At 42.9% G+C, this 25149-nt stretch overlaps 2 protein-coding genes across 3 annotated transcripts; one reads left to right on the top strand and one right to left on the bottom strand.

Moving 5' to 3' along the window:
• Positions 1 to 3916: 3916 nt before the first annotated feature.
• On the bottom strand, positions 3917 to 13198 carry LOC111979428 (E3 ubiquitin-protein ligase RNF114). Its single transcript, XM_024009962.2, has 6 exons — positions 12932 to 13198; positions 12131 to 12281; positions 11863 to 11969; positions 9671 to 9785; positions 4423 to 4530; positions 3917 to 4315 (listed from the first exon to the last, which is right to left on the bottom strand). Exons 1-6 carry the CDS (start codon positions 13066 to 13068, stop codon positions 4250 to 4252), a joined length of 684 nt encoding a protein of 227 aa, XP_023865730.1. The 5' UTR covers positions 13069 to 13198; the 3' UTR covers positions 3917 to 4249.
• Positions 13199 to 18650: 5452 nt separating this feature from the next.
• Positions 18651 to 24528, top strand: LOC111979500 (spermatogenesis-associated protein 2). Of its 2 annotated transcripts, none has more exons than XM_024010088.2 (3): positions 18651 to 18812; positions 21659 to 22106; positions 22287 to 24528. In XM_024010088.2, exons 2-3 carry the CDS (start codon positions 21777 to 21779, stop codon positions 23646 to 23648), a joined length of 1692 nt encoding a protein of 563 aa, XP_023865856.1. In that variant the 5' UTR covers positions 18651 to 18812; positions 21659 to 21776; the 3' UTR covers positions 23649 to 24528. The 2 variants fall into 2 exon arrangements, with proteins under 2 accessions (XP_023865856.1, XP_023865854.1); XM_024010086.2 differs by having other exon boundaries at positions 21268 to 22106.
• Positions 24529 to 25149: the final 621 nt, after the last annotated feature.

The following is a 25149-nucleotide window of genomic DNA, read 5'->3' as shown; positions in this document are numbered from 1 at the left end:
ATAACTGTGGGCATTTTTGCTTTTTGTTGTTCTAGAGATGGCTAGAAGGGCCATGGGTCATATTAGATTGTACTTTTTGTTGTTCTAGAGATGGCTAGAAGGGCCATGGGTCATATTAGATTGACTTTTGTTTGTTCTAGAGATGGCTAGCAGGGCCATGGGTCATATTAAGATTGTACTTTTTGTTGTTCTAGAGATGGCTAGAAGGGCCATGGGTCATATTAGATTGTACTTTTGTGTTGTTCTAGAGATGGCTAGAAGGGCCATGGTCATATTAGATTGTACTTTGTGTTGTTCTAGAGATGGCTAGAAGGGCCATGGTCATATTAGATTGTACTTTGTGTTTGTTCTAGGATGGCTAGAAGGGCCATGGGTCATATTAGATTGTACTTTGTGTTGTTCTAGAGATGGCTAGAAGGGCCATGGGTCATATTAGATTGTACTTTTTGTTGTTCTAGAGATGGCTAGAAGGGCACGGTCATATTAGATTGTACTTTTTGTTGTTCTAGAGATGGCTAGAAGGGCCATGGGTCATATTAGATTGTACTTTTGTTGTTCTAGAGATGGCTAGAAGGCCATGGGTCATATTAGATTGTACTTTGTGTTGTTCTAGAGATGGCTAGAAGGGCCATGGGTCATATTAGATTGTGTTGTTCTAGAGATGGCTAGAAGGGCCATATTAGATTGTACTTTGTTGTTCTAGAGATGGCTAGAAGGGCCATGGGTCATATTAGATTGTACTTTGTGTTTTTCTAGAGATGGCTAGAAGGGCCATAATTAGATTGTACTTTTTGTTGTTCTAGAGATGGCTAGAAGGCCATGGCTCAATATAGAGTGTACTTTTGTTGTTCTAGAGAATGGCTAGAAGGGCCATGGGTCATATTAGATGTACTTTTGTTGTTCTAGAGATGGCTAGAAGGGCCATGGGTCATATTAGATTGTACGTTTATTTTGTTCTAGAGATGGCTAGAAGGGCCATGGGTCATATTAATTGTACTTTGTGTTGTTCTAGAGATGGCTAGAAGGGCCATGGGTCATATTAGATTGTGTAGAAATGCAGGAAATTAGCCTTAGATGATCACCACCAGGTTATGTCCCCCCCACTTCTAAAACCAGTTGCACCCATGGAAACAACACATTCACTACACTACGGATACATTTATTATTTTTTGTTTTTTAAACAACAAATTGACATGCTTGGTAGTGCGATTATCTGAAATGTATATTATTTTTCATTTTTMAAACAACTAATTGACAGATGTCGGTTCAATAATTTGAATTCCATTTCGTAATTTTTTTCTGTGAGCTGAAGGTCACATTGCACAGTTTCTCTAGAGATAAATCAGATCAAGCCCGAACTGTGCGATGTAGTCGGGAGTTGTAGTTTCCAACAGGCCAATATTCTACATATTTTAGCACAGAACACGTGGTAATTGACTACAATGATCATAATCCATTGTCCGGTCTGTCTGTTTCTTTTATGCCTGCTACTTTAGGTTAATGTGGGACAGACACAGAGAGAGGCGATATAAGAATGCGCYAGAGGGATAGAGAGCAGTTGGTTCATGAGGCATCTCTACCTGAAAATACATGATCTATGTGATTGATTGTTGGTATTCAGCCAGTCATAAAAGTATGCCTTATTTACTTTGAAAAAAACAACATTCTGATTTTGTCAGGCAGCAGCTCTATGGAGATGAGATGACTTAGAATGAAATAAAGTAATCAAATAAAACAAATGTAATATATACAACCGTGAATAAATGGTTAATAAATTATAAGCAGTAATGGGCAGTCACTACCATCATGGGACTTTAATTGTTTTATTCTATTCAGCATTCAACCCACAAATGCATAGTACATTTAATGTGGGGGMTTTTATTATCGAAAACTGATCATTTTTTTCTATAATCGAACCAAAACTGACCTCAAAAAGAACTAAATGCTCAGCTCTATTCCTTGGCCATTCATAACTGAAAGCACTGTAAACGTGGAAGATATAGTATCTCTACAAAGGCAGAGCAAATAATTTATTAAGGAAATATAATTTCACAAATAAAGACCATTCTTTAGTGATCCATCTGAATCTTACTAAATGTCCTAATCAAATGTTCACCATCAATATTAAATGGTCATGTTCAGGAGTACCAGATAGGAGAAAACATTTTGAAAAGAAAAATGTTCTTATTGAACAAATTAGTGCCCTCCCCTTTTCTAAATATGTTATATTTTGCTGCTATTGAAAGCCACCCAGCTCTGACAAAGCAAGGGTGTAACCATGGAGTACAAGGTATGCAGGCTTTTGTTTCATCCCAGTGCTACACCTAATCTAGTTTATCGTGGTCCATATTAAAGACTATGATTAGTTGATTATTCAAAGCATGTGTGTGTGTGTGTGTGTGTATGTAAGTGCTGGACTGGAACACAAGCCTGCACTCACAATAGCAAGACTAGATTTGAAGACCACTGCTCTAGATTCTGGAAATGAGACCGTGCCTCCAAGGTTGGATGGGTGGTGTGGCTCTACTGCCCTCCTCTGGCCAAACATGGGTAACTACAGCCTACAGGGAGCACGTAGCAGTGCATCAAATCCAATTGTCCAATTATAAACAACATATATACTGCCTGGCTGTATTAGGTTCTTATTTAATATCTTAACTTATCAACGCTATATAAGTTAGATTCTCAAATTAACGTCATCTACCAGCAAGAGGGTGTAGCATGCGCATCGGAAACCATGAGAGGTTACACAGAGGGATGCCACATTCAAATAATAGGGCTCCTTTGACACATGCATGGAAGTCCAACACTTAGACTGGAGCCTCCACCAGCATAGTCTCTCACAAGTGCGTTCTCCAAGGCACACACAAGACCCATGTCTCTACTTTGGAGAAAATCAAGAAGTATACAGGAAAAAAGACAAAAACACTAGCTTAGTGCAGTCAAAAACTTGATTTTCATGTTTTATATATTTCCAGCTTGGAATAATATTGTGAAAATGATAACGCCCTTTCAGTGAAAGAGCGGTTTGAAAAGACCACCTGAAATTGCAGCCTGTTTTGGTGGGAYGACTTTTGGCCTGCCTGGTGACATCACCAGGCGGTAAATTAGTTAATAAACCAATAAGTTAGAGCCTTCGATCCTCTCTGCCAAACCCAGCTAGTTTTCCCCTCCCCACTCCGACAGTCCTAGGAAAATTCTTGCTTGAAATTGCTCTTTGCTAAGAAGCCATTTTTTAACCATTTTAATTTAAAACAATCACAGTAAGGTACTTAATTGTTACCCAGAAATGATTTGGTATTAAGATAAAAACAGCTGTGAGTAAACAATGTCAATCTACAGGGAACACATCTATTCTCATCAGCAGAAGTAATTCATCTTGGAGTACACATCTTATCCACGCATTCCTCCCAGAATAATAGTTACTGGCAGTTTACACTTTACAATGATTTCTTGCATTGAAGAGCAATGTCTCACCTATAGGGAATGACAGAGGACTTTAGTGGCCAAAAGGCCGCATTAGCATGGCAGTGCCATTAAGGGCTTCCACCATTTTAATATAGTCAACTGGGTGGGACTTCCAACTTCATCAGCCAATCCTTCCTGGTGACCCTGTTGGAGTCATGTCCAACTGATTCATCAGGAGGGATCAGCCAATCGCGAAGAAGAAAACTGACTACTTTCAAAATGGAAGCCTCAAAAAAGGCACTGCCCATGCTGTCAGATTCTAAAATGGCACAGATAGAGATAGAAAGTCCTCTATGTTATCGTCGCATTTTGTTGGCAAAAGGTAGCCACCTAGTGGTTTAAACCTCTTATTGCAGAATCAAGTCATAACAGTAGAAAACAAATAACTTTGGAAGTCTCAGGTAGAGTAAGCCTAGATGACAATACTAACAATGAACAGACCAAATAATTATGATTCAGCAGATTTATGAACGGTCTAACAGTACAACACTTKTTTGGAGAGAGATACAGGGACATCACTCCACTTCTATACCAGAAAGCACATGAGCTGTTTGTTTAACTTGTATTGTTTTATTTATGTTTGAATGATAATTTGTAAAGTGATAAGAGGAGTTGCTTGGTTGGCCTCAAAGCTTCCTGGTTATGCAGTCAGGAAGTTGCCACCCACCCTTACTAATCCTTTTCCTATGGTTACACCACTAGCCCAGTTCAAGGATGGTGCAGTGCAATTCTATTTTCCCTCAAAGCCACCTTTTCCTCCTTCCTCAAGACAGACACCACCTCAGTTCTCCATGAGGGAGCGTTGTAGAGCCTCCTGGATCATAGTGTGTTCGTCTGRMGAGTAGTCCTGGAGAGAAGGAAAAGCAAGGCATTAATAAATACGATAAAACAAAAAAAAAGAGGTTCCGAAAACAATAACTGAATTGTGACTACTGTGTCTTAAGGCCCACGTACCACAAAGGTGTCATAAGAGAAGGTGTGTCTAATCTTTAGGTGCTGGAAGAAGTCAGCGCTCCTGTAGTTGGGGTCCCCCCAAGGCATAGAGGCACAGATAGGACACACCTGCAAGACAACAGAAAATAACTTCTGTGTTCATCTGTGGACACAGATGGGCCTTTAGCTTGCCTTCACAAGTAACATGAAGCAGTAATAGACAAAACATCACACACTGTTAAAGCAGCAATAAACATGCACACTCACGCCGTCAAAATGTCCAGTCAGATTTTTACTGGCCTTATCCCAATAGAAACCCTTTTGAATGCGGTCCCATGAAAGCTAAAGGTGCGTAGAGCTATGCCTGGTTTTGGGGTGGAGACACATGTTTTGTAGTAACGTGCACATTTTGTAACCTGATACTCTCCACAGTGTTCTTAGACCCCTGAATAGCCACATACAGAAAGTGATGCTAGGTTTGTTTTACATTACCACATTTTATGCCWGCCAGTTGGCTGTAGGATACTCCGCTAGCAGCTTGCTGGCTAAAAACAGTAAGCAAGCTAGCCATTTAGGTTTCCCACGTGAAATAATCTGAATTAGAATTAAATAATATTCTTAACTTGCCAGTGTAATATACATTATCCAGTTTAACATGCTGTTTGAATGTAGGGTGCTTATTTAATGCCAAGCTAAAACAAGACAGCAATATTGAAGTTTAAGTGATTATCTTCCCATTTCGAAATAGCCCGATTTATAATAAAATAATATGCCCTGTCAAATATTGTTATACTTGCCAGTGTAACCTACAGCGTTATCCCAGTCTGATCAACTATTGTTCTACTTGCCAGTGTAACCTAGAGTTATCCAAGTCTGATCAGCTACTTCAATGTATTCACTCCCATATCAGCTAAAATTAGAATGTCATGTTTTGGTCGTGGAGAAAAAGCACACATCTCGTAGCTGTTTTTAACTAATAGCCTGGAATTTAAATAGCCTTCCTTCTAAAGAAAATACATTTTGGGGGGATTCTAATAAGGCTACAATATTGTTTGAACAGTCGCTGAGAATATATTTGCTTATCAATGCAAAATAGMCTACTTTGATGCATAGCCTATTGAGCTATGCAAGGTAAAGGAATYATAGCCCATCAGGTGAACGTTGGCTCCTTGCACATCTCCCTCTATCCTGTCACTTAATTTTTTTGTCTGTGCCTTCAGCCTTGGTACAGTAGCTAGCTAGTTTGATTTGCACTGTTTTTAGCATTTACGATAGCTACTCAACCAGGCATTAGATTAGAGCAGGGGTCTCCAACCTTTTCTAGCAAAAAAATACATAAAAATGGCAAACTATTCATTATTCCTAGCTTTTGAATATCTTCTCTTATCCTCTACCGTGCATCTCTTCCCTGGGTCCTTTGTGTACAAGAGATGTGTTTCTCAATATACTGTACCTTGTCAAATAATGGTTAATAAACAACTAAGGGGCCCCGTAAAATTATATTTTGGGGTATTTTCCAGTTTTAGCGATGTTCCTYCTGTTAGGCCTACTGTTGCAGCACGTCATGGCAGAGTTTACAAAACAATGGCCAGTCAATTGACACAAATAATCATGACATCTTCAGGTAAACCCACATAAATTCTGTAGATTGCACCGTATTATGGGTAAAATATAGGAAAATACTGGTATTAACTGTAATTGGAAGCCTCTTGTAAAAATTACTCTGTATAACACTTTCTTTACAGTAATAACGTATGCATACTGTAGATTCAAATGATCKGTTTCAGGCGCCAACCTCATGCTGACTATTTTAGTAAATATCTTCTTGAAGCGGCTGTGAAGTGGAATAATATTTTCAGCAACTGTTGGGTAGGCACCTGGACTTGTATATAAGTATCTTTATTGCTAGCCAATTGAATTACTGCAAGTTTTATTAGCTAACCTAGCTAGCTAATGTTTGCTAGCTCAAGTCGACACAAGACATTTCAGTCTGCTCTAAATTGCTGGTAAATTTCTTGCTGTGCGACCTAGAAAAATCCAGAAAATTAAAGATGAACATGGGTTTCCCTGTGCTGAAGCAGCTGAGTGACAGAATACACAGAGTGCAGAAATGCCTTCTGGAACARGGGAACTTTCATGTGCTTTAATAACAAACTTGTATTCCATCCGTAAATACAAATAAAATTGTTAAATTACGAGCCTAGTTGGTTTAGACACGGGAAAAAGACCGGGAGATGAGTTCTGATTGGTCTGCCATGTAGCCTGCTTCTGTCTATAACGTGAGCTGGTCAGTATGTCTTTATTTTCCTTTCGACCACATCGTTTTGAAAGTTATCACAATAGCCATCGAGAACGACAAAAAGTTGTGTTTCTTTTCTCAACAACATTGATGCKCTGAATTTAGCAGGCGCTATTGACAGATCAGTTGGGGAAAAGTGATGTCTTTAGCTACCTGCAGATTAATACTAAAGCTATGACAATGTTTGTATTGGTAGTAGTAGTATGAGTTGGGATTATGCCGGTTCATTGTTTACCTACCTGAACAAAAGACTCCACTTTGCCAGATGATTACATGACCCATCATGTTAGCCAGGTGTGAATACGGCGATCTATTGTATTTCATGAACATGTGTAGAACAGTAACCCATCCATAGATATGGCTGGTGGGTGGTTATAGGATTTCCTTCACATGACCCATCAATTTAGACAAGTGTGTCAGATAAGCGTCATCTAATATTTATAAAATATTTTTATTTGGACACTTTGTTTTTGACATCAACCATTTCACCGTTCACACCTTCTGTATCCTGTGCATGTGACAAACTTAGATTTGATATACTGTGTGTTTACCAGAACAACATAACCAGCACAGAAGTCAGATTAGGATATAGTTCTTCCTTATTGTAGGCTACTACTTACCACTTTGTCATTTACTAAACTACTTTGTTTAGCACATGACCTCACATGTGAATCCTTAAAGAGATGGGTGGGGCTAAGACTTAAGGGTGTGAATGATACTGAATGGGTGTCGACAAAGAAGAGCTCTCCAGTAGGTGTACCAAAACATTTAAAGGCCATTTTCTCAAAAGTGAGTTCATCAAAAGTTTATTAATGTTCAAAGCAGATTTACTTTCCCATTGTTCCTCAACTGTAGTGTATGATATACCATTTTCTAGCTCAGAGTCTCTACTTTTATCCAATGTAAAAAATACCATTTCAAATGTTGCTACATAAGACCGAATCAAGGTGGTTGGTCACATTTGGTGGCAGAGAAAGAAAGGAAAATGTTGGGAGTCTGGTAAAATAATCAGTGGTATTGAGTAAGTTATAGCAATGTTTAATTAGTTATCTAGTGTTAGAAGTGGGTGTATTTAGCCATCGTATTAAACATTTGTTCAATGGCTAAATTGATATAAGACTATATTGGATACAGTGCATTCGGAAAGTAGTCAGACCCCTTCATTTCCCCCACATTTTGTTACATTACAGCCTTATTCTAAAATACATTAAATTAATAGTTTTCCTCATCAATCTACACACAACACCCCATAATGAAAAAGTGAAAACAGGTTATTTAAAAATAAACAAAACTACCTTATTTACATAAGTATTCTGACCCTTTGCTATGAGACCCGAAACTGAGCTCAGGTGCATCCTGTTTCCATTGATCATTCTTGATGTTTTTACAACTTTGGCTGCCCGGAAAAACTGAGCAATCAGGGGTGAAGGGCTGTGGTCAGGGAGGTGACCAAGAACTCGATAGTCACTCTGACAGAGTTCCAAAGTTGCTCTGTGGAGATGGGAGAACCTTCCAGAAGGACAACCATGTCTGCAGCACTCCAACAATCAGGCCTTTATGATAGAGTGGCCAGACGGACGCCACTCCTCAGTAAAAGAAACAAGACATCCCGCTTGGAGTTTACCTAAAGGACTCTCAGACCATAAGAACAAAAATTATCTGGTCTGACGAAACCAAGATTGAACTCTTTGGCCTGAATGCTAAGAGTCACATCTGGAGGAAACCTTGGACCATCCCTAAGGCTAAGCATAGTGCTGGCAGCATCATGCTGTGGGGATGTTTTTCAGCGGTAGGGAGTGGGCGACTAGTCAGGATTGAGAGACAAATGAACGGAGAAAAGTACAGCGAGATCCTTGATGAAAACKCGCTCCAGAGCGCTCAAAACCTCAGATTGGGGCGAAGGTTCACCTTCCAACAGGACAACGGTCCTAAGCACACAGCCAAGACAAGGCTTTGGGACAAGTCTCTGAATGTCTTTGAGTGGCCAAGCCAGAGCCCGGACTTGAACCTGATCGAACATCTCTGGAGCTACCTGAAAATAGRTGTGCAGCAATGCTCCTCATCCAACCTGACAGAGCTTGAGAGGATCTGCAGAGAAGAATGGGAGAAACTCCCCAAATACAGGTGTGCCAAGCTTATAGCGTCACACCCAAGAAGACTCGAGGCTGTAATCGCTGCCGAAGGTGCTTCAACAAAGTACTGAGTAAAGCATCTGAATATTTACGYAAATGTGATATTTCCGTTTATGATTCTTTTATGCATTTGCAAAGATAAAAAAAAAAAATCTGTTTAAGCTTTGTCATTATGGGGTATTGATGAGGGGGGGAACTATTTAATCAACCACTGTATATGGCTGTACAGGTTCCTGGTTTGAATCAACCCAAGATGATTAACCCTGAAGATGGGATGATATGCCATGAATATATACAAATACTTGAACACTTCTCAGTTGGTCACGGGCCGGTACCAGTTGACACCTTTACAAGTTGATGTATTTTATCAGCCAAAAACCGTCACCTACCTACTGACGGGTCAATTACCGGCTAACGGAAATACTGTTACAGAACTAGACATTCTCATGCCCTCCAACCTCCACCACCTCCCTCCTCCGTGTTTCTTGGAAGCCGCTATCTATGACCATAACACTGTGGCAGGTACATAATGAAGGATGAGCACAGTGGAGCAGCGCAATATACTCTTTCACACTCTCTCACAGGGCCCCGAGTACCTGATTTTACAAGCCATCCCCATTTAATTTCACCTCTTGACTTTCTGTGAAGCTCATGCTTATTTCTCTCCCTCTCTGCAACCACATCTCATGTTACACTCCTGGCTGAGGCAAGCCGTCATAGACATAGCATGCATTAACAGTAACACACCATCTTTGTCCTCACATTTCAAACAATGAATGAAAAATGCTTGAGGGAAACTAATTGGCAGGCGAGTCATGTTTCACTGAAGACCCCTTACCACGTGGCGCGTGTCCCGGGCATGCTGGGAAGTGCAGTGCTCCACCAGGCCGTCCTGGTCCAGGTTCTGGTAGTTACAGTAGGGGCATGAGAAAGTGAAGCGATTCGGCATAGGGCTGGGGAGACAGAGGAGAAGTGGAATGAGGACATGTCACTGGATATGTTTAGATAGTGCCTCTTTTGTATGTATTACAGTGAGGGAAAAAAGTATTTGATCCCCTGCTGATTTTGTACGTTTGCCCACTGACAAAGAAATTATCAGTCTATAATTTTAATGGTAGGTTTATTTGAACAGTGAGAGACAGAATAACAACAAAATCCCGAAAAACGCATGTKAAAAATGTTATATATTGATTTGCATTTTAATGAGGGAAATAAGTATTTGACCCCTCTGCAAAACATGACTTAGTACTTGGTGGCAAAACCCTTGTTGGCAATCACAGAGGTCTGACGTTTCTTGTAGTTGGCCATCAGGTTTGCACACATCTCAGGAGGGATTTTGTCCCCCTCCTCTATGCAGATCTTCTACAAGTCATTAAGGTTTCGAGGCTGACGTTTGGCAACTCGAACCTTCAGCTCCCTCCACAGATTTTCTATGGGATTAAGGTCTGGAGACTGCCTAGGRCACTCCAGGACCTTAATGTGCTTCTTCTTGAGCCACTCCTTTGTTGCCTTGGCCGTGTGTTTTGGGTCATTGTCATGCTGGAATACCCATCCACGACCCATTTTCAATGCCCTGGCTGAGGGAAGGAGGTTCTCACCCAAGATTTGACGGTACATGGCCCCGTCCATCGTCCCTTTGATGCGGTGAAGTTGTCCTGTCCCCTTAGCAGAAAAACACCACTAAAGCATAATGTTTCCACCTCCATGTTTGACGGTGGGGATGGTGTTCTTGGGGTCATAGGCAGCATTCCTCCTCCTCCAAACACGGCGAGTTGAGTTGATGCCAAAGAGCTCCATTTTGGTCTCATCTGACCACAACACTTTCACCCAGTTGTCCTCTGAATCATTCAGATGTTCATTGGCCCAAACTTCAGACGGGAATGTATATGTGCTTTCTTGAGCAGGGGGACCTTGCGGGCGCTGCAGGATTTCAGTCCTTCACGGCGTAGTGTGTTACGCCGTGTTTTCTTGGTGACTATGGTCCCAGTGTAACAGTTTAACTTTAGTCCGTCCCCTCGCCCCGACCCGGGCGCGAACCAGGGACCCTCTGCACACATCAACAACAGTCACCCACGAAGCATCGTTACCCATCGCTCCACAAAAGCCGCGGCCCTTGCAGAGCAAGGGGAACCACTACTTCAAGGTCTCAAAGCGAGTGAAGTAACCGATTGAAACGCTATTAGCGCGCACCACCGCTAACTAGCTAGCCATTTCACATCCGTTACACCAGCTGCCTTGAGATCATTGACAAGATCCTCCCGTGTAGTTCTTTTGTGTTTCTTCCATTTGCGAATAATCGCACCAACTGTTGTCACCTTCTCACCAAGCTGCTTGGCGATGGTCTTGTAGCCCATTCCAGCCTTGTGTAGGTCTACAGTCTTGTCCCTGACATCCTTGGAGAGCTCTTTGGTCTTGGCCATGGTGGAGAGTTTGGAATCGGATTGATTGATTGCTTCTGTGGACAGGTGTCTTTTATACAGGTAAGAAACTGAGATTAGGAGCACTCCCTTTAAGAGTGTGCTCCTAATCTCAGCTCGTTACCTGTATAAAAGATACCTGGGAGCCAGAAATCTTTCTGATTGAGAGGGGGTCAAATACTTATTTCCCTCATTAAAATGCAAATCAATTTCTAACATTTTTAACATGCTTTTTCTGGATTTTGATGTTGTTATTCTGTCTCTCAGTGTTCAAATAAACCTACKATTAAAATTATAGACTGATCATTTCTTTGTCAGTGGGCAAACGTACAAAATCAGCAGGGGATCAAATACTTTTCCCCCTCACTGTATATAACCATGATCCCTTCTGGGTTTGTGTCATTCCCATGAAACCCAATCACAGCGTTTATGCAAAAGTCAAAGCCACCAGTCAATAAATACGTTAGGATATTGAGAGCCATTACAAAGTTGAGAACCTATAAAGATGGGTTGATCAACACATACGGAGAGGCAGAGAATATTACACTATGACCATATATGGATAATTGCARAGCATATCAAAGCTGCTGTACCACCACCCTCCACTTCTCACCCAATAATGTTAGGCTGGGTCTGGGCAGTGGTCCTGACCCCCTCCTCAATATACTCCTGGTACTTGGAGCATGCTGCCGTGTGGCCTCTCATCTGGGACAGGCCCACCTGAAAGTCGAGAAAACACAAGGCATCAATGCTAATGGTAGTGCACTTTATTTAAAAACATAGACTTATCCACATTTATAATAGATCGTTCACTCACTTCTCTTAATTCCTTTGACTATTCACACAGTTTTACAAACTGACAAACTGCTAGACACACACACCTGTGCTCCACAGCCCTTGCAGGCCGCCATTGAGGTGTGTATGAGGGCCTCTAGGTCAGTGGCTTTGGCCCAGTGGCCCAGTGCTGCCCTACAAACGGCACACACTGGCTTCTGGGGCCGCAGGCACTCCTGCAGACAACTTTGACAAAACCTGGGTGGAGGGAAAGGAGATCGAGATGTTGCAAGTCATTCATAGGCTAAAATGAAAGCAAACATATAGCCATCGTCTTACAGGAGGAAAACGAAAGTTAGACGTCTGGTATGACAAAACCAAACAATGATGCTGATTATTGAACCACTATGTTCCTCACTGACAATTGCTTTCTTTACTTTGTGAAATGTGAAATTAGAGGACGGTACGAGTAGAATTGTTTTTATTGATAAATTCACTTCCTGATACAAACGAAAGACCTGTCCGTTGAGGACGTTGGGCTTTGTAGTTCTTTACATATCTACGGAATGCATTTCTAATATCATTTAACTACAAAGGCCACAATTCAAATGGGCTTCAATTCTTGATGTAAACAAAACTGAAAGTAAAGCATAGATTTATGAACTTGCAAATATATTACCAACATATAACATTGAAAGCCAAAAGGAAACATTAAATGGCAAGTTAAATATGATTTCCTGTCAGTAGTTAACTTGCCGGATCACATACATGTTCAATCCCTTAGCTAGCCAGCTCACAACACAGGTATCTTGCTGGTTAACGCCAGACAGCTCGTTAGCTTGAACTTGGATGATGTCTAGCTAGCAACGTTTATAGACAAAATGAGATATTTGTGTAAAGATACTCACGTATGTCCACATTGTGTTGTGACAGGGCTATCGAAAATCTCGAGACAAACCGGACATACGAACTCTGTCCCGTCCCTGTCGCCGCCAGAAATATTTTTATTCTGCTGTGCGGAGCTAAAAGATCCTAGCATCGCCATTTCTTCTCCGCTGTCGGGTGGTGAAAAGGAGGGGCATCCTTAGCTTTTTTCGCTGTTGAAGTTTGACAGATTTGGTCATCTTGAGCTGTGTTCAACAGGGGTGTATTCACTAGAAACCAAAGAGAAACAAACGGAACGAAACAGGGCGGGACCTTCCTGGATTTCTCCAATAGAAACTCTCTTTTTGTTGCAAAACTTTTTTCGTTGCAAAACCTTTTCGAAACTGTTTTGCTACGGGTGTGTACAGTACTTAAATGGTAATGCCGGAGAAGCCAGTGTTTGCAGGATATATTGGCACGGGTGTTGTTAGTCCAGAGAAGTCGTGCCAGCAAACKCTGTCAATATATAKTCCAAACWCCGGCTTCGAGGGAATTATAACTTTTATACAACGGGTTACCAATATATTTAAATAATGATTGACATATTTTCATTAACGTTATTTTGATTAATTTATTCATACTATTTCATCCTTCCACAAAATATAGTCCCAACACAAATCTAGGGTTGCTAGAGACACAACCCAGTCGTTCAGTCTTGTTGTTCTGTATCTATGGACGCGACCCAGTCGTTCGTTCTAAATGTTCCATTGCCATKCTGSCTGGCAACATTCGTATCCCTTGTTTGGTAGCTAGCCAACTACGGCTAACTTACAGTCAAGTCAAAAAGAATAACAACAGTAGCTGCATTTGTTTAAATTGTTTGCTAGTGACACTTATTTGGATAGAGCCATAACAATGAGCCAATAAGGCGCAATTTCGCCTGCCATAGAAAATGTGCTCTCTTGTCAAGACACTGTAGTTCAGGAGAGCTAACCGAAAACACAGCTAACACAATCACTTCAAACACGGAAGCTGTAAAGACTGCAAACTAGCTGCACTTCGTTTCGTTTTACCTTTTGTAAATTGACATGTCTTTGTATATATCCATAAAAATTATGTCATCTGATAAATGATTTCGACTGGCTGAGAAACGCTGCCTGTCTGTCTCCTACCCAACTCCTACATGTTCATTTCTACGGGACAGCTAGAGATCGAATTTGAAAATTGAAACAATGTAGCAAGTGTTGGAGACAGACAGCAAGGTTTATACAAATATCCACTGTTGAAAACTAAATGTTAGTCTAAAAGAAATGTGAAATAATGTCTAGATGCTTTTTATAGTGGAGATCAAGTTCCTACKCTGCCTTTCTAAGGTCTTCGAAAGCCAAGTTAACAAACAAATCACCGACCATTTCGAACCCCACCGTACCTTCTCCGCTATGTAAGCTGGCTTCCGAGCTGGTCATGGGTGCACCTCAGCCACGCTCAAGGTCCTAAACGATATCATAACTGCCATCGATAAGAGACAATACTGTGCAGCCGTATTCATCGACCTGGCCAAGGCTTTCGACTCTGTCAATCACCACATTCTTATCGGCAGACTCAACAGCCTTGGTTTCTCAAATGACTGCCTCGCCTGGTTCACCAACTACTTCTCTGATAGAGTTCAGTGTGTCAAATCGGAGGGCCTGTTGTCCGGACCTCTGGCAGTCTCTATGGGGGTGCCACAGAGTTCAATTCTCGGGCCGACTCTCTTCTCTGTATACATCAATGATGTTGCTCTTGCTGCGGGTGATTCCCTGATCCACCTCTACGCAGACGACACCATTCTGTTTACTTCTGGCCCTTCTTTGGACACTGTGCTAACTAACCTCCAGACGAGCTTCAATGCCATACAACTCTCCTTCCGTGGCCTCCAACTGCTCTTAAATGCAAGTGAAACTAAATGCATGCTCTTCAACAGATTGCTGCCCGCACCTGCCCGTCCATCCAGCATCACTACTCTGGACGGTTCTGACCTAGAATATGTGGACAACTACAAATACCTAGGTGTCTGGTTAGACTGTAAACTCTCCTTCCCAGACCACATTAAGCATCTCCAATCCTAAATTAAATCTAGAATCGGCTTCCTATTTTGCAACAAAGCATCCTTCACTCATGCTGCCAAACATACCCTTGTAAAACTGACCATCCTACCAATCCTCGACTTCGGTGATGTCATTTACAAAATAGCCTCCAAAACCTACTCAGCAAACTGGATGCAGTCTATCACAGTGCCATCCGTTTTGTACCAAATCACCTTATACTACCCACCACTGCGACCTGTATGCTCTATCGGCTGGCCCTCGCTACATATTCGTCGCCAAACCCACTGGCTCCAGGTCATCTACAAAACCCTGCTAGGTGAAGTCCCCCCTTATCTCAGCTCGCTGGTCACCATAGCAGCACCTACTGTAGCACGCGTTCCAGCAGGTATATCTCTCTGGTCACCCCCAAAACCAATTCTTCTTTGGCCGCCTCTCTTCCAGTTCTCTGCTGCCAAAGACTGGAACGAACTACAAATCTCTGAAACTGGAAACACTTATCTCCCTCACTAGCTTTAAGCACCAGCTGTCAGAGCAGCTCATAGATTACTGCACCTGTACATAGCCCATCTATAATTCAGCCAAACAACTACCTCTTTACCTACTGTATTTATTATTTATTTTTGCTCCTTTGCACCCATTATTTCTATCTCTACTTTGCACTTTCTTTCCACTGCAAACCAACCATCTCAGTTTTTTTTACTTGCTATATTGTATTTACTCGCCACCATGGCCTTTTTATATTTTTATTTATTTATATATATATTTTGTTTGCCTTCACCTCCCTTATCTCACCTCACTTGCTCACATTGTATATAGACTTATTTTTCACTGTATTATTGACTGTATGTTTGTTTTTACTCCAGTGGTAACTATGTGTTGTTGTATGTGTCGAACTGCTTTGGCTTTATCTTGGCCAGGTCGCAATTGTAATGAGAACGTGTTCTCAATTGCCTACCTGGTTAAATAAAGGTGAAATAAAAATAAATAAATAAAACTCTGTGGTCCAACTCAATCCCAATCCATCTCAATTCAGTTGAGGTCGGTGATGATTGGGCGGCCAGGTCAATCACTCAATCAAATTTATTTATGAAGCCCATTTTACATCAGCCGATTCACAAAGTGCTATACAGAAACTCAGCATAAAACCCCAAAAGCAAGCAATGCAGAGGTAGAAACACGTGGCTAGGAAAAACTCCCTAAAAGGCAGGAACCTGGGAAGAAACTTAAAGAGGAACCAGGCTCTGAAGGTGGCCAGTCCCTTCTGGCTGTGCCGGGGTGAGATTATAACAGTACATGGCCAAGATGTTCAAACATTCATAGATGACCAGCAAGGTCAAATAATAATAATCACAGTGGTTGTAGAGGGTGCAACAGGTCAGCACCTCAGGAGAAAATGTCATTTGGCTTTTCATAGTCGATCATTTAGAGTTAGAGACAGCAGGTGCGGTAGAGAGAGAGAGAGTCGAAAACAGCAGGTCCGGGACAAGATAGCACATCCGGTGAACAGGTCAGCGCTCCATAGCCGCAGGCAGAACAGTTAAAACTGGAGCAGCAGCAGGTGGACTGGGGTGGCCTGGGGACAGAAGGAGTCATCAGGCCAGGTAGTCCTGAGGTATGGTCCTAGGGCTCAGGTCCACCCGAGAGAAGAGAGAAAAGAGAGAAAGAGAGAGTTAGAGGGAGCACACTTAAATTCACACAGGACACCGGATAAATTCTACTTGAATTGAAGTAACAATAAGAAATACTCCAGATATAACAGATTGACCCTAGCCCCCCGACACAAACCATTGCAGCATAAATACTGGAGGCTGAGATAGGAGGGGTCGGAAGACACCGTGACCCCGTCCGACAATACCCTCGGACAGGGCCAACCAGGCAGGATTTAACCCCACCCACTTTTCCAAAGCACAGCCCCCACACTACTAGAGGCATATCTTCAAACCACCAACTTACTACCCTGAGACAAGGCCGAGTATAGCCCACGAAGATCTCCCCCACGGCATCTCCCTCACAGCACTCCATCACTCTCCTTCATGGTCAAATAGCCCTTAGAATGCCAATAGTGTTCAAAGCTGTCATCAAGGCAAAGGGTGGCTACTTTGAAGAATCTAAAATATATTTTGATGTGTTTAACACTTTTTTGGTTACTACATGACTCTATATGTTTAATTTCATAGTTTTGACGTCTTCACTATTATTCTACAATGTAGAAAATAGTAAAAATGAAGAAAAACCCTTGAATGAGTAGGTGTGTATATCTTTTTTTTCATTACACCACACTCATTAAAACCCACCACCTTATTATACTACWTACCATATGACTTTATTAAAAGCTATCTGTCCATAGGGTCTTGAAGTGTGAGTACTTTCTCTATAGTCCTTGTGGATATTGCCTGAGCCTGCTGGCCATTGATACTGGTATTACCCTTTCCTTATTGAAATGGTGAATAAAGGAAGACTATGCTTTAATTCTCAATTAAAACACAATGAAGGCATTGTTAGATTGAATGTATGCTTTTATACTGCCTATCTCTGTATTACAGCAAATCAAATAAAGATTTGTTCAAACTGGATGTGTGAATTCTTTTCCAAATGATTTCCTAAGGCTGAGTTACCTCGTCAGTTATAATTTATTTCATACCAACGCTAGATGAGGCTGAATGGCGACAACACCACACACAACTACAATGCAACTAATTCATCTCATTGGTACATGATTGTTCAATCTGTTGAATATTTCATTAATGAAAATATGGATTATATCTCTATTTGAGTTAAATATGTAGTTTTGTTGTGATCACAATACAATCCTAACAATTCAATAAAGAGACCCACAGTCAGGCAGACCAATCTGAATGTTCTATCATAAAGTGATAACAATTAGTTTCCCTGGCTGATATGGCTTCTACTTATAAATACTATAAGAGTACATTAATAGATGACATTCACTGCTATAAACCTGTCTCCAATATAATCGGATAATTTACACAGACCCACTGCGGCCCTTCGTGTGAAAAGGCGTTCCATGGTCTGTTTTGCCAACGAGCTCAGTGTTTTCCAAAAACAGATGATCCCAATAATTTAGGTAGCCTAGTAAACGTTACTCCCTCTGTCATGTTCTACTGCGAACTGTCTGGGACACGTTGTTTCCCTGTTTACTACTCAAAGAGATTTTACTTATTAAGTCGAAGACTAAATGTACTGCAATACACTAATCTCAAATATATTAGCATAACTAGGCTATACAGAACCATGGCGGACTCACTGTAAAATTAGTATTTTTATTGTTTTTAAAACGTGTTCCCGTCCAACTTGTCTAGCTCTGCCCAGTGGGGCGTGGCTTACGGAGCGCRCTCTTCAATAAGCGCTCGTATGGTCGTATTGTAGTTCTCATCACACCGGCTCACACTGTTTAAACGTGACAACAATATTCCTCCATTTACCCCCTCCCTTGTTATTGCTTGTTTCAACAGATTCAAACCCATCCTCTGCCTCCCTCAGTCTGTTCAACCTCCTCTCTCTTTCCCTCCAATCCTRCTCCCTTATCCAACTCCTTCTGAAAACGTTCAACTTTTCCCTCCCTAATGTATTCTTAGCCTCCTCGAGAGAGAGAGAGCCCTGTACTCCCTCCACTTTAAAGTGGAGCCTCACCACAGCAATCAACCAGTCTTTATTCCGGCTGAATGGTTGTTCTACTGTAGAGTCTCCAGGCGCGTTCTTGAACATGGCCAAGCCCCTCTCCGGAGAGTGCCCGTGCGCCAGCTGATACTGGTGAACTGTCATAACCGGGAGCCTGCGCACTGAGGCGATGGGGATTTCCAGCAGTAGAACGGAAAAGGTAAGGTACTCAATGTCCGTGGCGTTTCTCTCTGGTAAAAAAAGGTTTTTCAATAGCAGAACATTAAACATGCATAGCTCGCCTTTGACTCCACTGTCTGGACATATGTGAAGAGCGTCCATCGCACGCTAGCTTCGCAGAGATGGGCGTTCTCTGTGCGGCTGGGGGCCCATGCCATCAAACAGACACACACACACAGTTACTAGCTAACGTTAGTTAGCTACTGTGGCTAACGGCCATTAGCATCACAGCTTGCCAGCTCTGGCTTGTACATGCCAATTTCATTGAGTACCCAGCTGATAATTGTTAACGTTGATGTGTGGCGCGGTGTTCAATTTACCACACATCTAACTATAGCCAGAGTAGTAAGCTAACGTCAATTAGTATCACTGCTTGCTAACTCTGTCTTGTACATGATACTTTCACTGCGTAACCAGCTGATCATTGTTGCTAACGTTGCAAGGCGTTATTGTTCAATTTGATGTATAATAACGTTTTAGTCGTGGTTAACTGGTGGGAACAATGCATAGTTGGCAAGCTAACCCAGGTGGTTATGTATTTTCAGATGCTAACTAGTTAGCTAGCTTGCTAAGCGGAATACTAGAAGTTCGTCCCTTGCGCAGCCGGTCCTTTGCCTTCAATTTCGATCACCAAGTAGCTTAGCCAGGTCAAACACATTTTCACGATTTCACTAATATCATCAATCAATAAATCATAGCACGTTTTTGGGTTCATTCAGTGGTTTCATGTCAAATAATTATCTTTTGAAGTACCATTTTTATATTCCTAGAACACAAGTTGAAAATGATAATGTTGCTGCTTCCTGTTATTTTTATATATAATTTATAGCAGTGAGTGTCGAAACAACGGTTTTAAAATGTCCCAATTCATAATCATTATTCTGAAATATGTTGAAGACCAATGCTTAAAAAATACTCCCTATAAACACCTGTCACACTTGTGTTCAGATGAKTTGTATTTTGCCAAATGAGTACCTTTTAAACTGCTCATGCAGTTTACCATTTACCAAGCGGTACTCCAGACTGAAATTGATTAGGTTGTTCTACTATAATCAATAGCGCACGCAGATTAACACTCATGTCAAGAGTGTATGGAAATCAATGGAACTAGGATAATTCGCTGCCGCTACGTGCCATTTGCGCTCTTCTAAAAAAACAAACCACAACACACTTGGGTCTACCTGTCGATAGATTAGAACATTTAGGAGACATTTATCAACTCATCTCCTTGTGGGACAATGTTTACGGTAGATGGCCAATACGTAAAAGGACAGTAGCAGTGATTTGCCAATACGAAACAGGGCAGTAGTATTGATTTGCTGATTCCCTTTTCAATTCAAATATAGCAATCGCTTAGTTATGCCTTTCGATTTCGAAATTGTTTTGCATGTTGATGATTTTATTTACAGCGAGCTGGATGAAAGGAATTGCAGAATTAGCAAGTGTCGGGATGATCAAAGTTTTGTGAAAGTAGTTAGTATCGTGGGAAGGAAACGACACAAAGCAGGTTTAATTTCTTTAGGAAAACAGCCCTAATGTTGGAAACAAACATTATGTTGTCATCCAGAGTCACACGTATTTATTTCCCAAGCTATAGTGCACAACATTTTACATACAGCAGTTTTTTTTTTACGGGACAGAAGAGTTTGGTCTGCTTTGTGTTTTCATTTTTGGCATGGAATTTTTTGGGTGGGGGAAAAACTCTGAACTTTATTGCCCTAGAATTTGCCAGCATATTTGCAGCCCTATAGTTAGCCAAACCTTACACTGACGCAAACCCTAATGTGYATGTCAAAAGGATATTGCTGTGAAATGCAGATTTGACATGTATACATTTTTTAAATTTAGCTCAGATTGCATGGTAAAACATTGTCAATTATATTTCTCTATTTTGAAATCAATACAATTATGCAGGTAAAATAGGTAACTTCAGAGCTAGCTATATTCATGAATCAGCATACCACGTAGSCATCTGCATTTTGAGCTGTTACTTTTTTGTTGTTGATCATTCATGCAAGGTGGATGCGAGTGCAGTTTTTGGCTAAATGCTTAGCTAGCTATTTAGTGCACTGTGGGGAAAAAACATCCATCCATCTATGCTACACACTGCACATTTAGTGTCAGTAACAGAGGGGGTGTGTCACTCACTAGGATACGTATTCCCTTCCCCTCAATCACGCACACACACACACTGAAATCGATGTTCTCTACCCCCTTTGTTTCAATGGGCCATTTAGCATGTTTGGAACATATTTGGCTGCTTCRGAATCACCTGATGTCAGCGTTGCATTCTCTTTGCTTGCTGGATGAATGCAGAGAAAGAAGGGAAGTGTCCCAAGCTCAATACGTCATCGTTATTGGCACAGTGAAGTGTGTGTGGTGTGCGCTTATGTGTGTTCAATATCCTACCGCATATCCCTCTTTTGTCGTTGCAGCTTGGAGTTTGTTCAAAAAAAAATGCACAGCATCATGATCGTGACCTTCTCTGCCTGGTGACCTTGAATTCACTACTTTTGACAGGGCAGAGGCTAGAGCTCCGGATGCAACTCAGGACCCCCAAACTGTGAACCACCAGCCCCCTCTGGCCTTATTTTATTTCCCACATTTGCCCTGCAGAGCACACATAGACTGCCAGCTAATAAAATATCCAGAGATGCCCAAAAGCAGAGGGTGGTCTTAACAGGCAAAAGCCTAACCACCCCAATTACCCTAAACCAGGAAGCAGTTAAGTTCAATACTACTACCGATCCCCTTTCGTCTTTAGAATGGTGACGGCTTCCTGATTGAGGCCAGAGGCGTGTTCTTGTGCATTTCTCAAATCCTCAGCGGAGTCTATTTGTGTGTGTGTCCTGGGATGGCGGCAGAGAGGGGCTGCTGAGTTTCGTCCCGGTCCTTGGCATGAGAGAGGAGTGTCACGGCTGAGCAGTTCACTGCTGCGCCGCCAATGGATGCTAAACTGCAAGAGGACCTGTTCCGGAGGTACGTGGCATGCCTGGAGAGGCGGCTGGAGGACGGAGGGGGGAATGCGGGCCCTGGGAGAGGCACCTCACAGAGGGGCAGCGAGGCCCTACTCGCCACGGCCCTGCTGGGGGCCTACCAGCCAGACCCTGGCCAGAGGTTCCGCATGGTGCGCTTCTATGAGGTGGTGGAGAATGCCATGCGCTGCCTGAGAGGCTGCAGTCTGCGTGGCCTGGAGAGAGCCTTCCTCACCCTGGAGACGGTCTGCACCAACCTGCTGCTCTTCCCCTGGAAGAAAGAGTTCCGCTGCATCAAGGTACCATCATCTAAAGCTTCTGGAATGGACGTGTTTCTCTCATCTGACTGTTCTGATGGCAGGATTGTTGTAGTATATTCATTTGATGCCTGAGGTTAAACATTGTATTGTATGCGTTTCAATGAATTTGCTGGAACAGTCCTTAATAATTGTGTCCTCCTTTGTGTCTCTCCCTTCTAGACCTTCACGGGCCCGTATGTCTACCACCTTCAGGCTGTCATGTGCGACGCCGATCTCCATTCCCTCCTGCGTTCCATGGGCTACTCCCATGACCACGAGCTCCAGTTCCACGTCCGGGACCACCCTGGTGGCCCGGCCCACCTCCGGCAGCTAGCCTTTGAGCTCTTCCTGGCCCAGGCAGAGTGTCGTCTCCTTGGGGAGGTGGTGGCTCTGGCCCGGGGCTCAGCCTCTGAGCTGGAGGCCCTGGAGCAACGGAGGGGCTGCCGGGACGACGCAGCCGGCTGTGCCGAGGTCCTCCGGCGGCGGGACAGCCTCGGGGCTGACATGGCCCGGCTCTCTGTGCGACCAGTGGACATAGGTCACCCTCACCATCTGAGGAGAGGGGGAAGGCCGTCCAAGTCAGTGGATGTGACGGATGGAGCTGGGCATTGGCACGCAGCCAGTAAGCCTATCCTGAAAGCCTCTCTGAGCCTGAGGAAGGAACCTCTGTTTGTGGATGCAGAGGAGGACATGAAGGATGAGATCATCAGGCCCAGCACCTCCACATCRATGTTTTCTGTGGCTGCCCCGCCTTCTTACAGCCCCTTGGCTGACTTCTTCCCTATTCAATCACCGCCCTCGGTTGATGCCTACACCTCCTACCACCTCTCCTCATTGGATGAGATTGATCTGTACACAGAGAGAGGTGGGCCTGGGGTTGGAGGTCGACAGACACCTTCCAGACCTTCATCCAGGGAGCCCTGGGATGCCAGGGATGGCTGGGCGCTCAAAGCCCACGGCGGGTTCTCTTCTCTGGGGGTGAAGTGTCAGGGTTGTGGCCTGGGCTGCTCCAGCCTGGCCTCCTGCCCTAGGTGTGAAATGATCCTGTGCCCGGCCTGTCGCGACATCGACCCCTCCCCCTGTTGTGGCCTGCAGGAGTACCCAACCCCCAAATCACCCCGCCCCATGGATGGCTACCTCCCCGTCAAGGAGAAGCTGTCAGTATACTCCAACACCCACTCTCCTCACCCCCACATGCACCCTCATCCCCTCACCCTCACCCACCAGCACACCCACCCCCACCCCCAGATGGTGGAGAAACCCCTCATGGCCACCAAGCTGTTTCCCAGCAAGTCGGTTACCATGGCGTCAGCCATGGTAGCCAATGCTGACCGAGGAAGTCTGGGGGGGTCGCGGTGCGGGTTCTGTAACAAGCCGGGCGCATCTCACACCTGTGTGAACTGCTCCAAGGTATCGTGTGACTCGTGCATAAGCCTGTACGGCAAAGACTTGTGCACACGTAAAAACCCCCAGCACAGCTTTGTCCCCAACCATCAGCTCAACTTTAAGTCTGGAACCATATCACACCTGGTGTACCGATGAGCCAGGAACAGGGAGTGAACTCTCTCACTTTCCTCTCWCCCTTCCCTTGTACTCTTGCACTCTCCCCTGCCCTTTCTTTCCTCCCCTCCCTCGTCTCTATCAGATGTATGGATAACATYCATTACACATGTTCATAGGGAGTCCTATCTCTCTCTGCCTTGTAGAAGATCATGCTTTTTTTAACTGGTTCCTCTTCTTCCTTACTGCTCCACCCACTCTAGCTTAGTCATGTGACGTCGTAGGGCTTCCCAATCCCTTAAATCTATTCCTCCTTCAAACGAAACTCGCCGGACGGCTCGAAGGAAACCCGTCCAAACAAAACACAAACGCTGACATAACTTGTCCGCCGAGGAGACTCCGGTAGATGTGTGTCGTACAGAACACTTCTGAAACTGGATTGTGTGCGCTGATTAACTTTTTAACCTTGAAAACCAATAGGAAAGAACACTGAACTTACACTGGAATTAAATAGTATATATTTTCAATGGTTCATTCCGTAGATCAATGTGAGCCTGTTAGTTGGGTGGTGAAAGAGGCGGGAGTGAACATTTGGTGTGGGGTTTGATGCTTTAAAGGGATATTTTGAGACAGACTATTATGGCAACTGACCACTATTTAAAGAACAATCACTTGTACATTTACCCATAAATATTTAAAGTGTATGGCTGAGGTTTACATGCTGCTGTGYAAATTGGAGATAACCTGTTTTGTTGTATCAGTTTCTCTATCATATCACTCACATATTCACAACACACCTAAATCCTCAATCTCTTTGCTCTCATGCTGATATGTCACGCAGCTTCTTGGAGGTGGCTGTTGTTTTGAGTAATCCAATAAACTGGAGGACCCTAAGAAATTAAGTCTAAAGCCAGTGACCGTCCTGAAAGTGTTTAAGAACTTCACTCTTTGCTACACTGGCATTTAGCACTTACAGGTAGAAGTTTCTGTTCTATGACAGGTAGACGTTTCTGTTCTATGACAGGTAGACGTTTCTGTTCTATGACAGGTAGACGTTCTGTTCTATGACAGGTAGACGTTCTGTTCTATGACAGGTAGACGTTTCTCTTCTATGACAGGTAGACGTTCTGTTCTATGAAGGTAGACGCTCTGTTCTATGACAGCTTACCCAGATGGTAATTTTCCCAACTGATCTTCGGTTAGTGTTTGACAACTTTTTCCTTCTCCTATTTACAGTGGGGTTTGAAATTATTGACACCCTTGATAAAGAAAAGCAAAAAAATAAATCAAATAAATCAAATACTGAGCTATATTGTATGCTGAAAAGAATGTGCATACCTATTTTCATGTCAATGAGCTAATGTAAACACTTGGCGTTTACTAAATGACATTGGCATTTGGATTGTACCTGCTGCTTTGGTCAGAGGTGAAAATAAATATCTTTGGCCACGCACACCAGTGGTGGGTTTGGCATTGGAATGCAGAAAATAACCCCATACCTACTGTAAAATATGGTGGTGGATCTTTGATGTTATGGGGCTAT

Source organism: Salvelinus sp. IW2-2015, linkage group LG19 (assembly GCF_002910315.2).
Source record: "Salvelinus sp. IW2-2015 linkage group LG19, ASM291031v2, whole genome shotgun sequence".
NCBI classification, from domain to species: domain Eukaryota; kingdom Metazoa; phylum Chordata; class Actinopteri; order Salmoniformes; family Salmonidae; genus Salvelinus; species Salvelinus sp. IW2-2015.
The sequence above is the reverse complement of the archived record's forward strand: the minus strand, read 5'-3'. Positions and strand labels throughout refer to the sequence as shown.